The sequence below is a fragment of the Trichosurus vulpecula genome, chromosome 1 (genome assembly GCF_011100635.1).
Source record: "Trichosurus vulpecula isolate mTriVul1 chromosome 1, mTriVul1.pri, whole genome shotgun sequence".
NCBI classification, from domain to species: Eukaryota; Metazoa; Chordata; class Mammalia; order Diprotodontia; family Phalangeridae; genus Trichosurus; species Trichosurus vulpecula.
In genome coordinates this window covers 178,368,448-178,389,420 of record NC_050573.1, presented here as the reverse complement: position 1 = coordinate 178,389,420, position 20,973 = coordinate 178,368,448, and the positions used below count along the sequence as shown (strand labels likewise).

At 37.3% G+C, this 20,973-nt stretch overlaps 1 protein-coding gene across 1 annotated transcript in view; it reads right to left on the bottom strand.

Annotated features, from left to right (window-relative positions):
* TMEM170B (transmembrane protein 170B) overlaps positions 1-20,440 on the bottom strand; it is a 30,528-nt gene extending 10,088 nt beyond the window's left edge. Inside the window, exon 1 of the mRNA XM_036759418.1 lies at positions 20,095-20,440. Coding sequence (XP_036615313.1) covers positions 20,095-20,440 — 346 coding nt within the window. The remainder of the gene's footprint in view (positions 1-20,094) is intronic.
* Positions 20,441-20,973: the final 533 nt, after the last annotated feature.

Sequence of the window (20,973 nt, the reverse complement as noted above, 5' to 3'; positions counted from 1 at the left end):
GTCTTCCTCATCTGTACAATGAGAGGGCTGGACTAGACTACTTCTATGTTCCTTTCTAATTTTAAATCTCTAATCCTATCATCACTTGGGACTTTATTCTTACAGGTCCTTACCACTTCTTTATATTATTCCTTAATTACATACTTCTACTTATGCCTTTTGCATAATGTTCTTTTTGAAGTGGAGATCATTTAACATGGTATGTTGAGGTAAACTGTATAATCATTTGTTGATTTTAAATAATTCATTGTGTTTTAAAAAAACAATTTTAATTGATCACAGAGATATTTATAGCTTTGCTTTTATGACACTGCCATAGATGATTTACATGACATTAAGTCCTTCTTCGGAAATGGAGTCTCCAGTTACAATCGGTCCTTTGAGAGAATAAACATCAGTTTTTCTTAGCATATATTTTATGTTGTCGCCAGCAGAACACTGTGGCAAAAAAAATAAGGTCCACCCCCACTTGTTATTGATCTGGCTGTTCTTTATATTTCAGGTTCTTTGCTCTTGCTCAACATCCTGGGCTTCATATGGACAAATGTCACTCTTTTCAAAAGGGGAAGAGTGTAGGTTCTTCAAACTATAGGCCAGTAAACTTGACATTGAGTCCTGAAAAAATTCTAGAATGTGTTATTAAAGGAGCATTCAGAAAAGGAAGATGCTCTTGTCACAGATTGCCTACTGTTACCCTGGCCTACTTTTCAGTTCCTCAAATATGACACTTCATCTCAGTCCCTTTTTCAGGGGGTGTCCCCAGTACCTGAACCCTCACCTGTGCCTCTTGGTTTCCCTGGTTTCCTTTAAGACTTAGATCATTTCATCCTTCTTGGTACCTCCAGCTGCTAATGCTTCCCCCTTTCAGATTACCTTCATATATTGTGTATCTAGCTTTAGGAACCTACATAATATTTAAAATTTTCTTTCTTTTTTTTTTTTTCAAAGAAAGACCAGCCCTTTTTTCCCCCTCCTAAACTTTCCTCTCCATCCCCCAGGCCTATTGAGAAAGTAAGAAAAACAAAACCCCGGCTGTAAACATGTATGGCCAAGCAAAATAACTTCCTGCAATGGTCACATTCAAAAAAAAAAGCTGTCTTGATATTCACTTTGACTCCATTCCCTCTCTATCAGGAGGAAGGTAGCATGTTTCATCATGAGTCCTTTGCAATTGTGGTTGGGGATTATGTTGATCTGAGTTTCTAAGTCTTTCAAGCTGTTTGTCTTTATGATATTGTTGTGATTTTATCTTGTTTAAAGAATTAATAATTTTAGATAATGCTCCATGTCATACAACTACACTAGTTTTGTGTGAGAATGTGAGCATACAATTTTGCCAAGATGTGTTTACCAACCAGCAAATTTATGAAGATTTAAAGAAAGAGAAGGCAGGTCACTCTATGATGGTTGATAAAATATTTTAAACAATACAAACTGTTGAGTAGTTTAAAACTATTTTAGTATTTGATATTGAATAATCTTTTTTTCAATTTTGCTTTCCATAACTACTCCATTATTTTGTCAACTTGTCATTATACTATGTTAAAAGAATTTTTTAAATAATTATTTTAAAACTTTTCATTGTATATTTTCATTGAGTTGAAACCATTAACATATTTTAATATATCGCTGTGATTTCAAAATAGTGAAAATTCAAATAATGTGACCACTTCATGGGACTCTACATCTGCTATTATGCCTGGTTTCAACTTCACCTAATAAGATGCCCCACCCTCTCCTTTAATCTCATCACAAAAGGCAGCTAGGTAGTACTGTGGATAGAATACAGGGGCTGGAGTCAGGAAATCTAATCTTCCTGAGTTCAAATCTGGCCTTAGACACTTACTAGCTGTGTGACCCTGAGCAACTCACTTAACCCTGTTTGCCTCAGTTTCCTCATCTGTAAAATGATCTGGAGAAGGAAATGGCAAACCAGTCTGGTATCTTTGCCAAACAAACAAAACACCCAAATGGCGTCACAAAGGGTAGGACATGACTGAAGAAAAACAACAAAAATCTCATCCCCATGCTGCTAACTCAAGCCTTGACATCACTCCCAAAGCCTCCTCTCTCCTTTAATTGGAAGGCTAGAGGGTGGAGTACCAAATTCCTCCCAAAGCCTTCCTTTATAGAGTACAAAAACTGAATTTTTTGGATCACTCTGCTCTGCATTTGCAACACTGCCTGGTTTCAACTCCAACAAACAAGAACATTCAAGAAATTTACAATCTAAAGGAGTAAAAAGCAAACAAAAAGAGGCAGGAAAGGAGGCAGGGAGATCAAAAGGTACCTGGCCAGGGGGTTTCTTGTTTCTTGGAGGGACTTTATGAAAAAAATACTAGGATCAACTATAAACACCTGTTTACCTTTTAAAAGCCCTTCACAGCTTATCTTTCTAGCCTCATCACACATCCCCTTTCCCAAATGCTAGAGTCCAACATAATGGTCCTTCTTGCTTTCCTTTTGTAGACAGCATTATCACACAGATAGCACTATCTCCCATCTTTTGTACTGGCTATATCTCATGCTTGCAATGCGCTTCCCCCTCACCTGCATCTCAAAATCCCTTACATTCATCAAGGCTCATCTTAATCACCAGTTTCCAAATGAGGCTCTTCCTCATCCTCACAACTGGCAGACCCCTCTCTAACTACCATATATTTATTCTACATATATTTACCAACAGATACTTCTGCATGTACATGTTGTCTCTCCCTGTTAGAACATAAGCTCCTTGGGAGTGGGGATTTTTTTCACTTTTTTCCCCTCTGTATTCTTACTCTAGTATTGGCCATACCATCTCTCACAGCCCCTGGAAGAGGAGTCAGAATACTTGTAACTTCCAGACTCTCCTTTCACTTCCTTCACATGGGAACCACTGATCTTTTAAAGCCCACTCAGTCCAAACTATGGTAACTGCGTAGTTCCCTAGGTCATTCTCCTTTCTTTTTCTAGGTTAGAACCAGGAAATACCTTCCCCTCCTCAACGCTTGCTCTTATACTAGAGGAGCTTTAATATCCATTTTGATGTTCCTTCAAGCTCCTTAATCTCTCAATTAATCAGTCTACTTAAATGCCATGACTTACTTCTTCACTTTACTCAGCCACACAAAGATGTTCAAATATTTATTACCCATAAATATTCCACTTCCGGAAAGTCTGATATTCTCCTTATAAACATAAATTCTTATCAATCTAACTGCTTCATCCCACTTAAATCTATTCTTTACCCTCACCAAGACCTCTAATCTCTCCACCTCTTAGTACTTTCTCCAAACACTACCACTGCTTGGACTTCATTCTCATCCATCTCCAATCTCACCTCAATAGTTAGACAACTCAACTCTACAATATTCTCTGTTTTTGTATGCCTTGCCCTCTTGTGCTATTCATTGCTCATCTCTTGCCAAGCTTCAGCCCTGACTTACTTCTACCATATGCCTCCTCTATTCCTACTCAAGAGCTACTGGAGTTGGAAGAAGTCATACAACAGTGCTGACTGGTTACATTACAAATTCACATTGTTGTTGCACGTTGTTCATGTTGTTCATTTGTGTCCAACTCTTCATGACCTCATTTGCGGGTTTCTTGACAACGATATTGGAGTGGTTTGCCATTTTCTTCTCCAACTAATTTTACAGATAAGGAAACTGAGGCAAATCGGATTAAGCAATTTGGACAATGTGACAGCTAATAAGTATCTGAGGCCATACCTGAACTCAGGAAGACACACCCTGATTCCAAGGTCACATTCTCCATCCACTGTGCCACCTAGCTCCTAGACAAAGTCACTTTATTCGTCCTCAACTAGGCTCTCAGTGCAAGGAGGAAGAATTTTCATTCCTCCTTAAGTGATTCTCTATCTCATTCCCCATAGAAGCTATTTCAAACCTTTTCCTTCACAAAGCCCACCTACTTTGCTTCCCCTTCTCAGTTGAAGAACTTGTATCTTAACTGAGGTCATAAAACATGAGATCCTACTTCTCCCCTTCTCTTTATCACAAAACTCCTTGATCTCATAGCTCACACACCTCTCCTTTCTCTCACTCTCTCACAGAGAGACTTGCTTGCAAATACCAACCCCTCAATATCTGCACTTGATCCAAACCCTTCAATCATCTCCAGAAAATTACAAAGTCAATTATCCCCACTTTCAAATCTTTAGCTTCTTTTTATAAAAAGGTTCCTCCCCTACTGCCTTCAAACATGTTCAAGTCTACCCTATCCTGAAAAAAATCTTCACTAGATTCCCGCATCACCTCAAGTTACCACGCTCCATCTCCTCACTTTTAAAAACTACTTGAAAAAGTTGTCCATACATGCAACCTCCACTTATCCTCTTACTCTTCAAACCTTTGTAATGTGGCTTTTGACTTAATCACTGAACTGAAACTGCTCTCTTCAAAATTATCAATGATTTCTTCAATACAAAATCTTTTCTCAACCTTCATCCTTTTAAATCTATCTGCTCTAAACCTATTAGCATTTGACACTGCTCTCTATTCTCTTCCTCTTAGATGTTCTCTCCTCTCTTGAGTTTTTGCAGTATTATCCTCTTCTATTTCTCTTCTTTTCTGTCTGGCTGCTCCTTCTCAGTGACTTTTACTGACCCATAATCCCTCTCACATCCCTTAACTGTACGTGTTCCCCAAAGGTCTATTTAGGTTCTATTCCCTTCTTTCTCCACGCTTGCTCTCAGTAACCTCATCAGATCCCAAGGGCTTAACTATCTCTATGAGGATGACATATATATGCACACACATATATACATGTGTGTGTATACATATGTTACTACTCTCTCTCTCTCTGTCTATATACACACACACACATACACACACACACACACACACACACACACACACACACACATACATAAAACTCCACTCTTCCCTGACTTTCAGTTCCACATTGTCAACTGTCTATTGGATATTTTAAAGCAGATATACCAGAGACATCTTTAACTCAACATATACAAAGCTTAACTATCTTTTCTCAAAAACCTTCCCTCTCTTCCAAAATCTCTAATTTCTGCTAAAGATACCAAGATCCTTCCACTCCCCCAGGTTCATAAGCTCAGAATTATCTTCAATTCCTCAATCTCCCCAACCTACATATCCAGTGAGTTGCCAAATCTTGCTTTTTCAACCTCCACATTTCTTACATCCCAACCTTGCTCTCCACTCACAACTAATACTTTGGTTCTGACTCTCATCACCTTTAACCTAGATTATTATAACAGCCTCCTACTTGGTCTCTGCCTCAAACCTCTCACCATTTCAATCTATTTTATACAATCCTACCAAAGCACTTTTCCTTAAACTCAGATCTGACCATGTAACTCCTTTATTCAAACAACTTCTGAGGCTTTTTATTGCCTCTTGGATAAAATATAAATTCCTGTGTTTAGCTTTTAAAATCCTATAGCATCTGGCTCCAACCTATCTTTCCAGCTTCAGTAAACATTGTTCCCCATTTTCAAACTAGCTAAAATGGCCTTCTACTCACACATGGCATTTCATTTCCTATCTATGTGCCTCAGTACTGGCTGTCACCCTTGACTAGAATGGGTTCCTTCCTAATCCCTAACTAACAGAGTCCCTCTCTTCCTTTAAGATGCAGTTCAATCAATTAATCAACAAGTATTTTATAAGCTACTACATGCTAATAAACACTGCTAGGTTCTGGAGATAAAACTAAAATAGTCTCTATTCACAATGAGCTTACATTCTAATGGGGGACATAAATACATTTAATAAACACAAATACATAAATGTAAAGTTAATACAATATATATACAAAGTAATTAAATAACAGTATTCTTATGTGAATGGGGAACAGTAGTTTGGGAGGGTGGGGAGAATCAGAAATTCTATGAAGTCTACCCTCTTGAGTCTAAAGTGTAGGGCTTGAATCACTGTCCCAATTTCTGATGGCTGCTGTTACTGTGGCTAGTGCAAAATCTAAATGAAAGAGGACTTACCTACAGATGGTGAGGTCTTCTAGATGTCCCCATTTATGGATAGCATTGTATCCTAGAATACTACAAATTCTTCTAAATGAAACATGCGATCACTCAAGAGTTCAATGAAACAATCCACACAGAAAAGGCTGTTAATGAAGAATGCCTCTTTTTAAGACAATGATATATTAGTTATATCTTGGTCATCTTGACTCTATCTCCTCTTTGCTTTTTCTGTTATAGCAACAGTGGATACTTATAAAGATGGAATTCATAGCCCATCCATGCTATCTCATTCTGTGTAATCCCTGTTAGTTTCTTTCAACTGAGGTCATCCCTTGGCTCTGTTAATAGTTTGTGAATACTAGTGCAGCATATAGGCTACATAACTATTATACTGTAGTATTTACCTTAGAGTTTTTAGGATCAAATGAAACCATATAAGTATAACAAAGATGTCATTTGCCACTATGAATACAATCAGTTCTCATCATTTACTAGTTGTGTTCTATAAAGTTGCCAGTAACAAACCTATAGCTGTCCACAGGAAATAAAATGGCTTTTAAAAGTTAACAAGATTTTTATGCTTAGTTCTGTGACAAAAAGGTAGGAGAGACACTATTCTTTTCTACAGAGAGTGACAAGGGGAGGCAGAGTTAATATGGTCAAGTAAGAGTCAAAGAAGTACAGCTACCCCACCAAACTTCTACAAATAACTAGAAGAAATATCAGACCCATTTCTGTCTAGGAAAGTCTCCAAAAAGCTATAGTGAGTCTTTGTTGGACCACAGAGGCTTTAGGAGACAGACAGATAGATCTGTAGACACCAAGGATGGGGTCTGGCCAGGAAAATGTGAGCCTGTGCCTAGGAACTTAAAGAGAGCTAAAGATGTGCACCAAGAAGAGGAGCACGTTGACAGGAAAAGATCACCAGAAATACCTGAACAATCACAGGGTAGGTACAGAGAATCACAGAGAACAGGTAGGTACAGGGAAAATCTGGCACCTTAGTAGCTGGTTGGACTGAGCAGGGTGGAGGGGGGCAGTCTGCAAAAAAGGGCAGCAGAAAGGATCACTAGTGAACCCGGTCCATGTACTGATCAAGAAACAAGTTCAGAAGCAAACAGAAGTTGTGTGGCTCTAATCCCAGGAGCAAATCAGGGACTTAGTTCTAGCCTCCAGCCCAGGTGTAGAAGCCTATAGTGGAATAACCAGAGTTGGAGTCTCAGATCAAAGGGGAGACTGCAGTTCAGTCACTCTGAACCTTCGAAGCCTCTCTGGCTCTACAGTTGCTAAGTTCAGCAGCAGTCTACTAAAATATCTAACTGGGGGAAGCTGACAGACCCAGACCTGAATCAAGAATTTGTAGAACTTAGACCATGAAGACAGCAAGCAGACTTTATCCCTATTACATCACTCCAGGAGCTCTGACAGCTTGCAGCCTGAGCTGTGAAAATAGCACAGGAGATAAAAGGGCCAAAGTCCAGACCAGACACTCTCCCCAAAAGTGTACAGAGCCCTAAATTAACAGAAAGCTCCAAAGTCAAGAAGTGCTGAAGAGGTCAAGAGTAGAAAAAGTTTAAGCACTGGGCTAGAAGAATGAGCAAACAAATAAACAAAAAATCTCTCATTAACAGTTTTTATGGTGATAGGGAAGTTCAAGAAACAAACCAAGAAGAAAATGATTACAAAGCAAAATGATGACAAGGTCTCAAAGAAAAATGCCAAAAGTCCAACCAAAATTCTTGGAAATTTTAAAAACAGCTTAAAATTATTAAACAAAGGAAGTAGAGGAAAAACGGGATAAAATATGAGAACTGGGGAAGAAAGATATGAAAGGAGAATTAACAGCTTATAACAAGACCTTACCCAAGAAAACAGAACTCTGAATATTAGATAAGACCAAATAGAGGCCAATGACTCCACAAGACATCAAGAAATATTAAAACAAAGTCAAGAGACTGAAAAAAGAAAAGAAAACGTGAGCTATCTCATAGCAAAAATAACTGACCAAGAAAATAGATCAATGGGAGGTAATTTAAGAATCACTGGAATTCCTGAAAACCATGACCAAAAAAAAGTCTTAAACTTAATATTTCAAGAATCCATAAAAGAAAACTTCCCAGACCTACCCAGAGGACCAAGTGGAAATAGAAAGAATCCACTGACTTCCTACTGAAAGAAATCTCCAAGTGAAAATTCCATATTAACATTATAGCCAAAATCCAGATAAAAAATATTCTAAGCATCCAGAAAGTCAATTACTGAAGAGACACAGAGAGGATACACATAATTTAGCACTCACCATAAAGAAGCAGAGAGCATGGAATACAACATTCCGGAAGGCAAAGTATAAATGCTTAACAACCAGAAATAATTTACCCAGCAAAAATTTGTATAATCCTGTAGGAGAAAATTGAACCTTTAACAAAATAAACTTCTCTTTCCTCAGAAATGGATTTCTGAGTATTCCTAAGGAAAAGACCAGAGCTAAATAGAAAATGTAACAAACACAGGAGTTAAGAAAAATATAAAGTGGTAAATATGAGAGAGCAATTATAACGGACTAAACAAAGTTAAATTGTTTGCATGCTTATACAGGGAGATGATACATCTAGCCCCTCAGAAGTCTATCATCATCAGAGGTCATAGAGGGAGTCTCATTTGACAGAGGGCCTAGGAGTGACTGTTTTATTTTCATGAACTTGCAAAAAAAAGAATGGAAAAGGTGGTGAAGAAGAATACTCCCAGAGGGAAGGGAAGGGAGAGGGGGAAATTATTTCACAAACATGAGGTACAAAAATAAAAATCCATACAAGAAGGTGGGAGGGAGAGGGTAACACTTGAATCTCATTTGAACTGGTCAAAGGAAGGACTACACACACATACACACAGAATTAGCTGGGTACAGAAATACATCTCACCCAACAAGGAAAGAGGGAGGAAGGCAGTTAAGAGAAAGAGAAGAGGCAGGGGTAGACTGAACTAGATCATGGGAGGGATTAGTAATAAGAAAAAAAACTCTTAAAGAAGGAGGTTGGGAAAGTATAAGAAAATAGGATTCTGGGAAATACACAATTAGCAATCATAACTGTGAGTGTAAATGGGATAAACTCATTCATAAAAAGGAAGACGACAGCAGAATAGATTAGAAACCAGAATCTAACAATATGTGGTTTACAAGGAACACTCTTGAAACAGAAAAATCAACAGGGTTGAGATAGGAGCGTAGGGCAGAATCTATTATACTTCAGCTGAAACAGAAAAGGCAGGGGCAACAATCATGATTTCAGACAAAGCAACAGCAAAAATAGACTCACTTATAAGAGATAAATAGGAAAACTATTATTTTGTTAAAAGGAACCATAACCATAGACCATGGCTTCTTAAATTTTTTCCACTTGTGACCCCTTCAGCACTTCTTAAAACTGTGCGTCACAACCACACAATTTAAGACCCCATTTGGGGTCCTGACCCACAGTTTAAGAAGGGCTGGTAGACAATGAATAGCAACACTAAACATATATGCCAAATGGTATAGCATTATTAAATTATTATTATTATATATAAATTATAAATATATATTATTTATATAAATAAATATAAATTATTAATTATTGATAAATTATTGAAGGAAAAGTTAAATTAATTACAGAGAGAAACAATAAAACTGTAACAGTAGAGGACCTCAATTCACTACTATGAATCCTAGATGAATCTATCCAAAAGATAAACAAAAAAGAAATGAAGGCTCCAAACAGAATTTTAGAAAAGTTAGATCTGATAGATCTTTGGAGAATATTAAATTAAGAGGAATATGCCTATTTCCAAATTGTATATCATACCTTTACCAAAAATTGACCACGTATAAGGGCATTAAAAAACTCACAAAAAATCAGAACAGGAGAAATATTAAATGCATGTTTTTACTGAACAAAATATATTAAAATTGCTTTTGGTAAAGGGTCTTGAAGCAAAGAATAAAAATTAATTGGAGACTAAATAACTTTAAAGAATGAGTTATCCAAAGAACAAATCATAGAAATAATAAATAATTTCATTAAAGGTAATGGCAACAATGAGACAGCATACCAATACGTAACACATAGTTTATCAGTAAAAGGGCAAAAAAGTAGATCAATAAACAGACATGAAACTACAAAAACTAGAAAACCAACAAATTAAATACCCCCAAATAAACACAAAAATAGAAATTTTGAAAATCAAAGGTAAAAAACAAAAATGAAAGCTAATAATAATAATGAAAAGTAGGAGCTAGTTTTTTTAAAATCAAGAAAATAATTAAGCTATTAGCTAATATTATTTTTTTAAAAAAGAAAAGAAAACCAAGTTACCAGTCTCTAAAGCTAAAAAGGTGAATTGTCACTCAATTAATAAAACAGGAGAGGGGGTGTTACTATTACTAAGAGGCTGCAAACTCCACCCTCCCCACACACATACCCACACAAGGTGTCTTTTTAAAGGAGGAAAACTCTAAGTAATGAGGAGCTGGTTGATTTTAGAAAAACATGAAAAGACTTAAATGAAATAATGAGTAGAAGCAAGAGAACACTCTGTACAGTGACAGCAATACTGTTCAAAGAACCGCTGTGAACAACTAATTTAATTTGAGTATTATAAATACACAAATCAACTACAAAGGACCTAGGAAGGAAGATGCTATCAACCTCCAGAAAAAGAACTGATAAATAGAAGTATACATAGTATGGTTTTACAAATATAGAAAAAAGAAATACAGATATGTGTGTATAAATAAACAATTTTTTAAAAAGAAAAGGGGAAAATTCATTTATATAGCTCTTTAAAGTTTACAAGTAATTTTTCCTTGAAGTCTTATGAGGGTGACAGTTATCTTCATTTTACAGATGAAAAAGCTGAGGCACAAGGTTGCAGAACTCCTGAGTTTTAAGACTAGAACTTGAACTCAAGCTCTCCTGGTTGCAAGACCAGTGTTCTTTCTCACTTCCCTACATTGTTAATTTATCCAGTGATTCTCTAGAGTTCCTGTCCCCATTTCTCTTTCTACTCTTTACCCCATGCTGTCCTTCAATGTCATCACCAATAACTAGGAGCTGGTGTGATGCTTGATCCTACAGGCTAGGAAGTGGCAAGTCTCTGATATAATTTCAACAAGGGTAGACATGTTTCTGGTATGGCAAATTTTAAGACAAAATGCATTTTCTCAAGCAAAACATTGATACATACAGTAATTCACTCTGCAGTACTATTCGTAGAGTATCATACTTTCCAGGTATATTATACTTTTTTTCAAAAAGCTTCTGTCATATAGCTTTTCTAAGAAAAAACAATTCTAAATTCAAAATTACCAAAAAAATTTCCAGAACCTGATTTGTAGTTGGAGACTATCTCTACAAGAAGTATTTAAATGAGGACTATTTCTTTTGCTTTTGCTTTTATAATGGGTCAGGTTTATTGAAGTAGGCTTTATCCTATAGTAAACACTGAAATTACTATTTTTACACATCCAACAATTAAACAATCAAAACCCAAGCTAAATACAAGAATATGAATTCAAGTTTAAACCACTACAGAAATAAAGCCATAACACAGGACCTGCCAGGTAATAATGTCCTTATATTTTGAAGAAACATATACAAAAACTTTTTGCACACTATTGAGATTTTTCTACAAATCAACTAGAATTGAGATTCAGTTTCAGGTGACTGATTATATAACTAAAAAGGCATTATGATGAGACTTCAAATCTAAAAACCTAATGAAAATAATTTCAATAAAATTGTAAAAAGACCAATGCATCTCATTCCACTGTTGGACAGCTCCAATAGTTATGAAGCTTTTCCCTACAACAGTCAAAATCTGCCTTCATGCCACTTCTACCCATTGCTCCTACAGAGTTTTGCCCTCTGGAGCCAAGAGGAACAAATCTAATCCCTCTTCCACACGACAACCTTTTAACGCTTATCATCCCTATATTTCAACTAATTCTCCTAGGAAATTAACTCAAAACACATCTCCCCTATTCACACTTTTCTTTAAATGATCTTCAGCTTATTAATAATGAATGGCTACTTCAAATGTGGTCTGACCACAGCAGAGTACAGTGGACCTCTAATATTCTGGACAACAGCCCATTTTGAGAGAAAGTGCTGCATAGCAATGATTCCCCATCTGGTACTCAAGAAGCAGATTCTTTTCAACTTAAGTTTCTGACTTTATATTTATCTCCATTAAACTGAATCTTGGTAGTTTCAGTCCATCAATCAAGCTTGTCCAGAGATTTCTGGATGCTAACTTTGTCATTCAAAGTATTACTGATACATCTACCAGCTTTATGACACTTGCAGATTTGATAAGCATGCCATCTATTCCTTCAATCAAATCACTGTGTTGAACAATATGGGATCCAAGATTTTCCCCTGCACAACTCTTACTAGAGACCTCCTACCAGGGTGACATTAGGCCTATTAATAATTATTCTTTTGATCTTGTCATTAATCATGTCCTGAATTCACCTATCTGTACCATCTTCTAAACCATTTCTTTCCATTTTATCCACAAAAAGACTGTCAAATTCTTTGTTCAAATCTAAGTAAACTATGTTTATGATGATAGTCCCCGGTCTACAAATCTAATAGCTCTGTCAAAAAAAAAGAAAAGAAAATGATGTTAATCTGGTATTGACTATTGAGTCATTTGGCAATTCATTTCTCTTTCTAGATGTTAACAAACCATCTCTTTAGTAATATATTCTAGAATTTTAACAGAAATCAAGAACAAGCTCCTCAGTCTCTTTAAAAAAATCACCTTATCTAGTTCTAGTTCCGTAGCACCTTTCCTATTCTCCACGTTTTACTCATTAAACTATGTGATCCCCATTACACAGAGAGCTTCCTGAGAGCAAGAACTGTCTTTTGCTTCATTTTATATCACCAGTACTTAACACTGGGCCTGGTACATAGTAGGCTCTTAATAAGTGCTTACTGACTAACTACTGTCCTTTAAGGATCCCTCACGGTGTCTCAACAATCTGCTAGTTCTTTCAATTACACTAGGAACTACTGACCCATATCCTCTTACATCTCTATAAACTCATTATGGAATAATCTATGTACATACCTACTGTATCCTTAATGAATACATGAGAAGAAAATAGACTATCACATATTCTTTAAAATAAAGCACATATTAAGCTGCACAACTGAAAAAACATAAAAAATGCAAGATTCCCCTCTGCTTGAAATCTATTGATTAAAAAAACAAATCAAACTATGTAAAGTCTCTAGGTCTCCTGGGCACCTTTAAGATGGTTCCTATTGTTACTTTAAAGCAGTAGCTGTCAAACTGGATAGTTCAGGCAGATAGTCTGAATGCATCAGAAATTTGAAAGTCTCTGTTTTAAAACAAGGTATCTTAAGTTTAAAGCAAAGTCCCTAGTTTGATTTTCTTTAAGTTACAACTTAACAGGTCTTAAAATTATGATTTTTCAAATTAACATAGTTCAGTAACACTATATATTTTAGCTGCAGCTATTCTCAAAGACTATCCCCTAGGTTATAGATGGATTGCCTTTTGAGCTGTTCAACAGACTGTCCAAACTCATGAAACCCTGCTTTTCTGAAGTATATTACAGTAAATTATCGCTATCCACAGAAACAACTGTTCAACAATCTTCTGATTATTGATATAAAACAAGGCATACAAACAGGAAGGCTTACTGAAGGGTGTTTGCCATTATCATGAAAGATATCCAGCATAATCTATAGAAGTGTATCATATAGATTTGGATGGTAAGATTCCCTTGTTGTTTCTGACTACAAAGGACAGTGTGCTGATTGCATCAAGCCCTGGAACATGACTTGACCTCCTTAATTAACACCATGCCCACACAAAAAAGAATGGCCATTTTGCATACTGGGAAAAAACATACAGGTGAAAAATGAATATTATGAAATGCAGTTAAATGGAAAGTCTAATGATTTACCCTAGGAGCCGGTAAATTATGGCCTTGGCCTGTTTTTTGTAAGGCCTAAAAAGCTAAAAATGTTTTTTTTTTACATTTTAAAATAAAGTTTTATTGTATTCAAAAATGTAAAAATCATTCTTAGTTCAAACGGTTATACAAAAACTAGCTTCCCTAGATTCGGTCGTTAGACTTAGTTTGCTGACCTCTGAGTCAATCAGTAAACATATTTTGAAAAGTCACTTAACCAATTGTGAACAATGACCAATCATCATTCCTGAGGACTTATGATGAAACATGCTACTTAGCTCCTGGCTGAGAAGTTATAGACTCTGGATGTAGACTAGGAGGTTTTTTGGAAACAGTCAAGAATTAGTTTTGCCTGACTATACGTATTTGTTAAAAGACTTTTGCTTTCTTTTTTTCCAATAAAGAGATACGTGGGAAGGAGAAAAAATAAATTTTTTTTCTCATTGAAAATTTTTTTCAATAAAATCGCTTTACGATGTATTTTTGAAGTACACTGGGCTTAGCAGAGAACTGAATATCAGGTGGAAAGCAATCTAGTCTAGATGTTTTTGGGTGCTAACTTTGTCATTCTGTTGTGTATGCTATTGGGATTAAGGAAAAAAAACAATTGGAACTGAGGTTCAATTGCAGCTAACTGATTAACTACATAACTAAAAAAAAATATGAAGACGAAATTTTAGGTCCTAAACTGCTCCCTGCCACCAGCATTCATCTCTTTTAACAATGTGTATACATATGTATATATATATATATAGATATATATGTAGACATAAATGTGTATGAGGATGTATATGTACATACACACACACACACACACACACACACACACACATTTGGTAGACTTAGTGATAAAACACTACAATCTCAGAAGAATCAAAATTGCAAGGCGCCCGAAAGTCAATGGAAATAATAACTAGTATTTAGATAGCATTAAAAGTGCTTTACAAATATTACCTCATTTTATCCATAGAATAGCCTTGGGAGGCAGGTGCTATTATAAACCCCTTTTTAAAAATAAGGAAACTGAGGTAGACATAGGTTAAGTGACTTGCCCAGGGTCACACAGCTAGTCTGGAGTTGGATTACTATTTAGGTCTTTCTTAAGTTAGGTCCAGCAATCTATCTACTGTACTACTTAGCTGCCTGATATGGAAACTACTCAAGGTAGTTTACAAGTCAATCGTAGCATGCTACCAAAGAAGATTTGTACACACAAAATAACAATAAAAATATCCACCAGAGCCATGTATGACCTAAAAAGAAGTTGAATTAGTTACACAGAGTGAAAGAGAACCAATGGACAAGACAAGTGATGCCTTGGAATTCATAAAATATTAAGACTCAAAAGGAAGTTCTCTAGTATGCTGAGTAGATTCTCTATGAAGGATTGATTCAAGAACATGAATATGAATCATAACAACATGAGAATATATGGATGAGTTACAATCTGCATTGGTGGATGAGATTTCATATTAAGAACATCTAGTGTCCAGATATTAACCAGATTGTTTGATTAACAGACCATTCCAAAACATAACCAATGACATTTTTTGGTAATATACTTCCAAGAACTGTATTTTTCATCAGTGTGGGCAATGCCACTAACAGCTTAGATAGTAACATATCGATAACCTTTGAAAGTCACAGCTAAAATAATGTTACTGAACTACATTTAAAAATCATAATTTTAAGACCTGTTAAACTGTAACTTAGGACATATCAAATTAAAAGCTTTGCTTTAAAAACAAAGTATCTTGATTTACAATTGATTTGATTCAGACAAACTTTCCTAACTCAATTTGAAAGCTACTCTTTTCAAACAACAATGAGAACCATTTTCAAAGGAACTGATGTCATCCCTGAACTATGAAGTTGACACTGTTCATCACAGTCCTAGGACCTGAAGTTGCATATAATTTTTACTGTGTTAGAGATTAAAACAAAGAATTATTAAAGCAGAGTTACAATTATACAATGGATAACCCCTGGGAGCTACAATTTAACCAGATTTATTTTGGATGTTTTAAGAGGAAGAATTTCAAGTAGCACTGTAAAATGCTGGATTAATTTCTACAATTCCATTACTTACTACTAGAGTTCTTAGTGGACCTATGCTGAGTACTAGTGTCTATTTTGCTTTTCTATTTGTATCCCCAATGCTTAGCACGCAGTAAGTGCTTAATACTTTTTCATCATTCGTCCTGTGCCTATGTAAATATTTTAAGTTAGTATTTCTTAATACTGTAGCTTCCATATTGTACAACTTTAGTGCCACTGTATTTGTATTTGATACATGAACTAAGTCTATGAACAGTCTTCAAATAAACAATTTGGTTATATACAATTAGGATACTCAACATAGTAGAATCCAATGGTTCTCAACTTCTACAACCTTTTAATTTTACAGCTTTGCATGATAGTGATTATACCATAAATAGCCAGTGATTGAGAGAAAAAAAAATTGCAGAGAATGGATTGCCTTGCTTCAACAGAATACACAAACTCACAACTTGGAAACCACTGATTGAGCAGAATATATGCTAGAACTGTTATTTGTGTTGCCTTGGTCAGAGCATTTTACTTCTCTGAACCTCAGCTTCCTCTTGTATAAAAATGTCAGAATACTTGCCTTCCTGCTTACCAGCTGTTTTAAGAAAAGTGCTCCATAAATGTGAACTCATGATGTTTTAAATGTGTTGAGACAAAGCAATAAATAATTTACTTTTTTCTAAATACATCTTAAAACACTTCAGATATGCTAACAACTCATAGGCATGAATGTACATAAATATGTGCTCTTAGTAAATTCTTCCTTTCAACCCCAATCCAAATCCTTACAGAATAAGCAATTTCGGCTAGCTTGTTTTCTAACCTTTTGAGATGAAAATATTTCTAAAAATGTTTTATATACTAGTTTGCCTTCTTAAATGGAATATATTAAATCTAATTTTACCTTTCCTTGATGACTCAGGGTCATTTCAAATACTGATTATTGTACTGCATAATTATACAGGGTGTTCCTAAAGTCTGGACACATAGGCAAAAATGCGTATTTTCAAGAAATGAAATGAATGAAATTTCAACATTTTATCTAACTGGAATATTAACAAATGACATCTTCAATATGATTTCCCTCATTTGTGATGCAAAGGTTGATGCGCTTTGCAAGATTCAAGTAAACTCCATGCAGTAACTCAATAACTCCACATTGCCATCAATTTTAGCACATTCACTCTTGGAATATGAATATGAAATCATATGATGTTATTTGAAGTTGAAGGTGTTATTTGCTAATATTCCAATTAAATAAAATATTGTTGAAAATTTCAATCATTTCATTTCTTGAAAATACGCATTTTTGCCTATGTGTCCAGACTTTAGGAACACCCTGTACTTTCAGAACCTATTGAAATCTATAAGTTTATTTGTCTACAGTTAATGGCCCTAACCTCTGCCTTTTGCAATCATGAAGCTGCAAAGTTCTGCAGGGAAAAATACTGAATTTGGAGTAAGAGGATCTTGCCTGGAATCATATCTGTGTGACTTTCTTTATGTGGCCTTGGGCAAGTCACTTGCCCTCTCTGGACTTCAGTTACTTTATCTGTAAAACAAGAGGACTGAATTAGCTGATTTCTGAGGACCTTCCCAGCTATAAAACTATAAGCTAAGTGTTCCCTAACAAGTAATCACATGTCACCTAATACTGCTGATGGCATATCAGCCTAAAACAATCCCTGTCCTGGTCCATCTTTTGGTCTGGTGAAAACTACATAATAAAGTTAGTTCAAATTGTGCATAAAGAAAGATTAAATGGGTTCTGATTTGAAGGCCATTGAAAGACTGATCATATGTTTTGGTTGTTCAGAGGCCTATTTTTTCTCCTTTTAGTTCCTCAATTAATTTCCAGAAAAATGAAGTTACCTATAGCTAAACTGTGGATGAAGACACTCCATCTGACATTCATATCAAACCCTGGAAAAAAAGAAGGAATCTGTAATGGTTTGGTTTATATGGTTTTCCTTAGGTTGTAGCTCTTACTAAGAGTTAAATCACAAAATAATATGCAGCTCTTATGTGAATATAGCTTAAGACTATAAAAAACAGTTATTATCTTAATGCCAATTTGTCCAAAGACAATCCTTAACACCATGGATTCAAAATGAAGCTGTCAAGCCAAATCGGTAACCTAAAATTCAAAACAATTTGTTAACTTCTAATTGAAGACAGCTAAATTTCTTTAAGGCATACTTATCTATAATTCAATTCAAATTCCTCTATCCACTCTCTGGAATTTCATTCCACATAATATCAAACATTAAATTTATTAATTTGTTTTGTGTTCAAGAATGAGTAAAGCACTCTCTATACTACCTTTCCCCACAAACATTCTGAAATACTAATGTTCTACAAAAATAGAATGTGCCTAAGATACTCTCAAGAATTAAATCCTAAATTTTCAAGTTTATTCTTTGAATTGCTGATACTGAGTACCATAAAGCACAACTGAACTTCTTACACTTAAAGTCTTTTTGGATCTAAGGCCACTTATAGTGCTAAGCACATAGCTATGATTGTGTCTTCCTTTTGTAATGAAAAAATATGCTTTTAAAGGTGTGCACATTAACAAAAAGCAATACAACTTTCATATTAAATGCTTCACAAAACAAAACTAACCAAGTTCCCATATATGTATATATTTATCTTCATTATTCTATTATCAAACTAATTTCTAAAAACTGTGGATGCATAAAGCAAACATGATGTGATAATATTACATTTCAAAGGGAGGAGAGGGGAAGACATCACTTCTTCCAGATTGAAATGCAAAAGTTATTTAGTTTAAGTTACTGTACTTTAAAATAAGATGGGGTCATACTTCATTGCCTTAGATGTGAACTTAAAATATAATTCTAAAGAAAATTATATACCACAAGCACATACAGTATTTAACTGTTTATTTAACAGTTATTTAACAGATTTACTGTTTCCTTTCTAGATTATGTGCATGCATGTTCATTAGACCTTGGGCTCAGCGCTGCTTCCACTGTAGTCTAATTAATCAGACATCAACCTCATGAGCAAGGTGAACTGTTGAAGTAACTTGACAACTTGCTATGCTCATAGAAGTTCATTATATTTCTTGAGAAGATTTGAAAAAAAAAATCTAATTTCTTCCACTAAACACTCTCCCCCTCCCCCAAATGCTAAGAAGACTAAGAAGAGATGTCTGGAAAGAAACAAAAAACAACTTATTTTGAGCTTCAGTTAACTAATAACAATTCCCACGTCTAACTATCAAGAGTACTACAGAGACTAAACAAGCCTTAAGATACCCCAAAGAGGTGGACTACAAACTTCTCTCTACACTATTCAAGGAAATGAATAGGGGCTGACTAAATGGGACGGGGTACGTAAATAAGATTCTCCGCTATTAAGACCAGACATAGTGGTAATACATCTCGCTCAAAATGGAGACAGTGCTGGACTTAGTAGTCAGAAAGCCCAGGGTTCAAATCCTTCCTCAGATAGTTACTAATTTTGTGACCTCTGGTTTGCCAGCTTATTTCTAAAAGGATTATTTCACAGGATTGTAGTGAAGATCAAAAAAGATGATAAAAACAAAGCGCTCTGCAAACCTGAGAGCGATATATAAATATTACTATCAGTAGTATTATGATTACTCTCCAAGCTTGGAAATCTGCCATCCAACTCGGGAGAGGGAAGGAAGCAAGAGATAAGGGAAGGGGGAAGGGGCGTATTGCTTTTTACAAACCTAAGAAGTTCTTAACCTTTTTTTGTTTGTTTGTTTCATGGACCCCTGTGACAGTCTGTTGAAGCCTATGGACCTTTCTCTGAATGTTTTTACATGCACAAAATAAAACACAAAGGAGTCCAATGATGAAAAAAAATCTATCTATATCGATGTGTATACACACACACGTATATTTATATATTTTTAAAGGTCATCAAGGGTGAAGACCCCTTGTCCTAAGGGAAAGGGGCAGGGGGGGGGGGTGAGGGAGGTAGGTCACGCACAAGCCAAGAAAGTGGACATCACCGCCCTCTGCGGTCCCCACCCTCTGGACTGGCCGGGCTCCCCCAGGGGCGGGCGGTCTGGGGGCACAGCGGGCGCTGACTTTACCCGTTAGGTTCCTCAGCACTGTCCCGTGGGCCCAGAGACTCAGGACCTGCTGCACCGACAGGTTGATCATGGAGTTATCTGCCCCCTCCGCCTTCATCTTCCCCGGGGGGCGCCCGCCGCTCTCTCCGCGGCTCCGGGGCGGCGGGGGCTGCGAAGCTCGGGGGTCGGCGCCCGGGGGTCGGCTCCTCCAGGCCGCCACCGCCGCCGGGGCCGGGGGCGGGGGCGGGGCGCCGCGGGGGCCGCTGCTGCTGCTGCCGGGGCTGCTGCTGCTGCTGCTGCGGAGGGGCCGCCGGGGGGGGCTGCTCAGCGCGTCTCCAAGGCAGCCCCCTCCCCGCCGGGGAGACATTGAGGACAGCGGGCGGGCCGGGGGAAGGAAGGGGCCCCCGAGGGCAGGCCCTAGAGGACCGGGGAGAGGCCGGGAGGCCGCCGCTCCTCTTCAGGGGCAGCGCCGCGCCGCGGGGCCCTGCCGGACGAGGAGGAGGCCGGACTCGGACGGGGAAGCTCCGGGTGACAGGCAGCAAGCAGGTGTTGTGGCCGCCGGGATCCCGCTCATCGCCGTTGGAACTAGAAGAAGAGGTGAAGGAGGAGGAGGAAAAGGAAGAGGATGGGGAGGTGAACGCTGCGGCCGCGGCGGCGGCGGCGGCACCTGCCACCCGCCTGCCCGCCCGCCGGCCCTTGACACTCGAGGAACCGCCCCCTCCACCCAGGACCCGCGATCCCCCCCCCGTGCGCGCACCTGCGCGCCCGCGCGTACGGATTCCTAGCGCCGCCAACCCCGCCTTTTTGAGTCTGTTGCGCATGCTCATTCTACTCTCACCCACGACCTGCTCGCCTCTTTTCTCTTAAGCGCGCGCCACCGCGCGTGTGTGTGGAGGTAGG